The sequence below is a fragment of the Echinops telfairi genome, unplaced genomic scaffold (genome assembly GCF_000313985.2).
Source record: "Echinops telfairi isolate 266 unplaced genomic scaffold, ASM31398v2 ScPeMD7_2;HRSCAF=8, whole genome shotgun sequence".
Lineage (NCBI taxonomy): Eukaryota > Metazoa > Chordata > Mammalia > Afrosoricida > Tenrecidae > Echinops > Echinops telfairi.
The window spans coordinates 9,510,133-9,516,149 of record NW_022103898.1 but is presented as its reverse complement, the minus strand read 5'-3'; the positions used below and the strand labels follow the sequence as shown (position 1 = coordinate 9,516,149).

The following is a 6,017-nucleotide window of genomic DNA, read 5'->3' as shown; positions in this document are numbered from 1 at the left end:
AATTGATGTGTGTATGGATTGTGATAAGAGTTGTATGAGCCCCTAATAAAATGATTTTTTTTAAAAATAAACCAAGCACCTTCACAGACAAACAACATTACATAAGGGGGAACCCTGCATGCACCCCTCTTTACAGGGTCCTTGAAACCAAACTAGAAGTTGGGGAGCAACCCTTTGGCATTTCTAGGGGACGGCCCAGGTAAGGTGGGTGTGCAGCAAACAGAAAGGTGCTTGGCTTTGAGTCATAAGTCCTGAGACGCTGTGAGCTGTGTCCCTTCCAACAGGTCACTGAGTTGCTCAGCTCTGACACCTACATGGCCTCGAGCACTCCACGGCTGGGAGGACACACTAAGAGGGGGTGCAAAGTGCTACCCAAAAAGGCCCCTAGGAAGTCTCCCAGGAGACCCACCACATGCAAAAGACCCCCTTCCTGATGGCCGTGGGCGATGCCAAGTGAACTGATTACACTGGAGGCAAGACTGAGGAGGCCCTCTGTCCTCCACCTAGGCCGTCACAGCTGGGCAGTGAACTGAAAGTGGAGCAGGCAAGTTCAACACCTTGTTTCCCACACTAGCACCGTAAGCACCCTGGAGCTGGCGGCTGGGCCAGGCTGGGGAGAGGAAGGCCTGGTGTGCTGCACCCAGCCAAGCCTCTCAGCAGGTCTATCCCAGAGTCCTCCTGGAGGAGGGGTGGGTAGGTAAGAGCAGCCTGGTGGCCAAAGAATCTTGGCTCTGCCCACAGTGCCCACCGGCACCTTAACCCGGGGTCCAGAGGCACAGTAGAAACACCCACCACCACCCCAGACTTGGAGGGCAGAGAAGGATGCCACCCACCTGGGAAAATCCCAACCTAGCCAAGACCTGCAGCCAAGCGACTTCAAGGGCAAGGTCGCAGACATGAGGAGGACTGGGTCTGGAGACTGTGCCCGAGCTCCGCCTGTGCTCATCACCTCCCTTATCCTGGGGCAATCCTAGGAGGCCAGTCCCGGTGCCCTCACCCACTTACACAGGAAGACCTAAAGTGGGGTGAAGTCCGCTGCTCCTGCTGGGAGAACTAGGTTTAAGGGATCCCAATGGCATGCAATGTACAATTCCACTTAGTCCCTCCAGCTCACAGCTCGGAGGCCTCGCCTCTGCTACACAGTAACTATTTATTGCACAATTGCAAGCACTGTTAACCTTTCTCATTTGGGGGGCGTGGCTCAGTTCAATGAGGTATAAAACCAAATACCAACTCACAGCGACCCCACAGGACCAGGCAGACTGCTCCTTGGGTTTCTGAGACTGTTAACTCTTTAGGAGAATAGAAACCTTCGTTTTTCTTCTGAAGAGCGGCTAGTGGTTTTGAACTGCTGATCTTGTGGTTAGCAGCCCGAAGTGAAACCACCGCACGACCAGGGCTTCTAAAATCAGGCCAAAAATCTTCAGAAATCACTGCTCCCCTTCCAAAGCGGACCCCACCCTCCCTGGACTGAGCAATACCAAAGGCAGGTTGCCAACCAAGAGGCTGGGAGCGGAGAGCAGACTGTGCACCTCTCAACCACCCCCCTCCCAGGCCCACTGGTCAGTCCTGAGGTTGAGCACGCCAATAGGCGGGCATGTCCATCACCTCCTCTTGCCAGGTCTGCTGCCTCCGGGGCTCTCACCAACCCCCCCCACCACCACCACCACCACCACCAGCACAGTCCCACTGAGACGCCAATGTGGCCCCATCACCCCTTGCCCTTTGGTCAGCCACACCACTTCCAAGGGCCCAGACTCCAAGAGGGGTTTCCCCACCTCCTGGCTCCTCTGCCAAGGAGCCCTGGTGGCGCAGTGGACCCCAGTTGGGCAGCTAAGCACAAGGTCAGCAGTTCAAAACCACCCACTGCTCCAAGGAGAGTCAGTCTCAGCAACCCAAGGCAGCCCTACCTTGTCCGACAGGCCAGCATGGACTGGGCGGCAGGGAATGGTTGGTTGGTTTGGGGGGTGGGGGGGGACCTGGCGAGAAAATCCCTCACAGCCCAAATCCTATTCTTGCCCTCCCCACCTGCTTCCTAGGCAGTCCCGATCCCATCTCCAGATTCCAGACAACGCTCTCTCCCGGGGGCTTCCTGCAGATCCATACTACCAGGTCCCCATGGTCAAATCCCACCCCCACCAGTCCCTCAAGTTGGTCACAGGCGGTCCTCATGGATCAGTGCTGAATCAAAGAGAATCAGAAGGTTGCCGCAGGACATCTTGGGAGCAGACAGCTCCTTCACACACCACGCAACAAGCAGTCCCCATGCCCTCTCCCCTAGCTATCCACACCAAAGCATGGCCCGGGAGGCGATTCCAACACACAGCGACCCTCAGGCCAGAGGAAACTGCCCCTGTGGGTTTCCAAGGCTCTGAATTTTTACCAGAGAAGCCAGCCTCATCTTTCAACAGAGTGCTTGGTGGCTTCCAACTACTGACCTTGTGGTTAGCAACCTAAGGCTTAACCCAGTGCCCCACCCGGGCTCCTGTTATGGCCACCTTACAGATGAGGAAAGAGAAGCCTGAAAATAGGAGGGGTCGTCCTAAACCCCACGGCTCCTAAGGGCAGCGCAGGGCTGCCCAGAAGGGGCAGCGTGGGCTTGCTCTCTAAGCTGCTGAGACGGCACACCACTCCACTCTGGAGAACGTGAGCTAACCCAAAAGGTAACTCAATCCACGGAAGCCTGGGCTGCCCTCTAGCTGAGCTCTATGGTTCAAACCAGGGTCACCACCAAGTCACCTGTTCAAAGGAATCAAGGGAAAAAATAATGGTGCTCCAGTCCTGTCCTGTAGACACTTGAAACTCCAGCCCTTTCCCTCCACCTACAACGCACTTCCAGGGCATCTGTCGCGTGTTCTCCCTGGTTGCTAACAAGGGAAGGTCCTCCCTTCCTGGAGCCCTGTGGCAGGCAGGTGGGAACAAGGGCCCACCTGAAGCCTGTCCTGGCACCCGGGAGCTGCAGTGTCAACAAATGTCCCTTGGTCCTCTCTTGCCTGGCTCTGGGTGGGAGGGCTAGGAAGAAGGTCCTAGACAATGCCCCCCAGTTTGCTGTGGAGGAAAACCAGGCCCTTCTCCAGCTGCCACGCCCGGGCCTCAGAGTCCGTGAGCTGCTGATTTTTCCGGAACTCGCGGCGGATGGAGGCAAGGTAGAAGTCTCGGTCAGTGTATCGAAGTTCCCGGCCCTGGCGCAGGAGAGCCCGGTAGAGACTCAGCACTGCCTCTCGGCTCCAGGTGGCCATGGGGGACCGGCAGGGGCTGGCGTCCAGCTATAAACAGGGGAAAGGACAGGACCAGAATTCAGTCAGCAGCGCCAAGAGAGAACACCTAGTTCCAATTTTCATCTTGGCTTTGGAAACCCCTAAGGTCACACACTTGAGTTCATGGCAGGGCAGAAACAAGACCCCAGCTTCCTGGCTCCCTCTCCCGGGAGAGCACAGGGCCAGGGACTGAGGCTGGATTTCCTGGACCTGCCTCTGAACTCTGCCTCACACCTGCCAGAGGACCATGCTCCACTGGGCACTTGTCAACCAGAGATAAGGCTAAGATAGCCCAGGGCAGACTGGGTTATTTGAAGAGTGAGTGGCATAAGGGACATGAAGCACCTGTGGCAGAGCTTCACCAGCACGGCTGCCAGTGGATTCCCTGGGTGTTATAACAGCCACGAAGGTGGGTATGTGCCTACTGGTAACAACCATAAGGTCGGCAGTTCAAACCCACCCAGAGGCACCTTGGAAAACAGGTCTGGCCTCTGCTTCCTACCAGCAGCTCTACTCTGCACTCATGGGGTTGGGGGCGGGGGCACCCAACGGCAGAGTGGCTGCAGATCAGGGCTCTGCTGCCCGAGCTCGTGCCAATTACTGAGCGACAAAATCAGCATGGTGCTTGCATTCCCCAGCTGGTTCGTGGGACAGTTACATGAGTTAATGTGTCCAGGACCATGCTGGATGTATCCTTAGCACTCTAAAACACAGAACAAAACAAAAACTGTCACTGAGTCAATTCTGACCCATCGCGACCCAATAGAACAAGGTAGAATTGCTCCTGTGAGCTTCCGAGACTGTCACTGCGTATGGGAGTAGAAAGTCTCGTTTCATTTTTTTTCTCCGGTGTAGCAGCTGGAGGTTTTGAACTGCTGACCTTGCGGATGGTGGCCCAATGCACCACCAGCACGACACTGGGGCTTCAGGAGAGTAGAAAGCCTGGTGTTTCTCCCTCGGAGCCGCTGGTAGTTTCGAACTGCTGACCTTGTGGTTAGCAGCCCAACACGGAACCACACGCCAGCAGGGCTCCTAAGTTCTCCATCGGGAGCTGTAGTTAGTGCCACCCCACCTGAGAGGTTCTCTGCGAACACTGGGTTCCGTGACCCGTGCTCAGTGCCACCACCCTCCTTTGCACCACAATAAGCCCTCACACAGGCAGAGCGTTGTCCCTGGTAGGTGCCCTCTCGTCCATTCTCTCTGTAAACCGGGGAGCCATTGCGGTGGCCAGCTCTGGGTTCCTACCGAGCCCAGTGAGCGCGCACGGACCTCGGATATGCTCAGCGCTTGCCAAGCATCGCCTCACCCATCCGACCAACCACTAGCTCACCAGGATCCTCGGTTACAGTGGGCGACACGAGGGCCCCACGGGGGTCGTGACAGCCCAGGGGCCCACCGCTCTATCAGGAGAGGGACGTCCTGACCCCCGCTCTCGGCCTCTCTGGCGACAGCTACCCTGTGCTGGCTTCTCATCAGCCTTCCCCCGCGCATGCCTGGAGCTCACCCGGCTCCCAAAACGGCGGAATGAACCGGGCCACCATCACCGCGTCCCGGGACGGAAGGGATGGCTGCCCCTCTCAGAACGAGAGAGCTGAGCCTGGGAAGCGGCGCATGGGGCCGAAAAGCTCTGGGCCCCACGCCAGCGGCCAGCCATTAGCCACGGGCCTCGCTCACTTCCTGCCGGCTGGGCGCCATGGCCCCTCTCCCATGACCTCAGGGGCACCCACGGAGGCGAGCTGAATCCACAGGGCCGGCGGGAAAGGCGCTTTGTGAGGTAGAAGGCGACTGTCAACACAGGGCTGAGACCGGAAGGCCATCGCCAGTCCTCCCCCGACACGAGGGGTGGCCTTGCCGAAGAGAGAACCAAGACCCCCCCCAGACAGGAGTCATCGGACCCGCGAGGGGTTGGGGGGCCGGCTCCGGGAGGCTAGGGACCCAAAGGCGTCTCCCAGGGGGAAGCCGGCGGGCCGGGGCCGGGCCGGATGGCCTCGGCGGCGACCCTGAGAGCAGGCGTAGCCGCCCTGGCCGCCCTCACTCACCCGCGGGCCGCGCGCGCGCGCTACCGCCTTAGGAACTCGCCTCTCGCCCGGTCCCTGGCCCGGGGTCACCCACCAATATGGCCCCTTCACTTCCGGGACACGACCTCACGCAGGAGCCGAGGGGCGGGGCTGAAGGGAGCACGGAGGCCGGCGGAGGCGGAAGGACTTCCTGTCTCCCCGCCGCGTCCTCTCCCGCGGGGCGGGGCCGAGCCTCGTCGGGCCACGCCCCCTCTCGCGGCGTCGCCTCGTCGCGCTGAGTCTCGCCTACGTGCTGACGTCAGCCTCTACACGGGCCTGTCAGAGCCCCTCCGGCCCCGCCCCCGGGGCGGGGCCAGGCTGATAAGCAGCTTTATCAGCTGCTGTCCCTGCAGCCTCTGAGGGCCCTTGAGGACGCTGAGGAGTTCCACGCTACTGTTCCCCTTCGGGGTCCTCAGATCCCTTCCTAAGCCAAATGCTTGTCGTCCCCCCGCGCCGTTTCCCTCTTTCCAGGCCTCTCGGCGCCTGGCAAACTCCTGCCCTTCCTCCACCCGCCTCCCCTCCCGGCCCCCCACCCACCTCGCCAAAATGGCTGCAAGTGACTTCGTGACCCGCTCAGCATTCGAGGGTGGTTAGCGGCGCCTATCCCTTCTGAAAGACGCCCTGGTGACGCAGGGGTTACGGACGCACCCGCTAGTGGGCTCGAACTGCTGACCTGGCAACTCGCTGTGGACAGAAAGGTCCT

At 59.5% G+C, this 6,017-nt stretch overlaps 1 protein-coding gene across 3 annotated transcripts in view; it reads right to left on the bottom strand.

Moving 5' to 3' along the window:
• LOC123521705 (MIEF1 upstream open reading frame protein-like) overlaps positions 1–5,374 on the bottom strand; it is a 7,094-nt gene extending 1,720 nt beyond the window's left edge. The window contains exons 1-2 of one of the 3 annotated variants that reach the window (XM_045290555.1): positions 4,138–4,560; positions 2,994–3,266 (exon numbers count right to left, since the gene is read on the bottom strand). In XM_045290555.1, coding sequence (XP_045146490.1) covers positions 3,027–3,239 — 213 coding nt within the window. In that variant the 5' untranslated portion in view covers positions 3,240–3,266; positions 4,138–4,560 and the 3' untranslated portion in view covers positions 2,994–3,026. Of the gene's footprint in view, positions 1–2,993; positions 3,267–4,137; positions 4,561–4,761; positions 5,135–5,296 lie in introns of those variants that run through there. The other 2 variants (XM_045290552.1, XM_045290553.1) reach the window with 2 other exon arrangements.
• Positions 5,375–6,017: the final 643 nt, after the last annotated feature.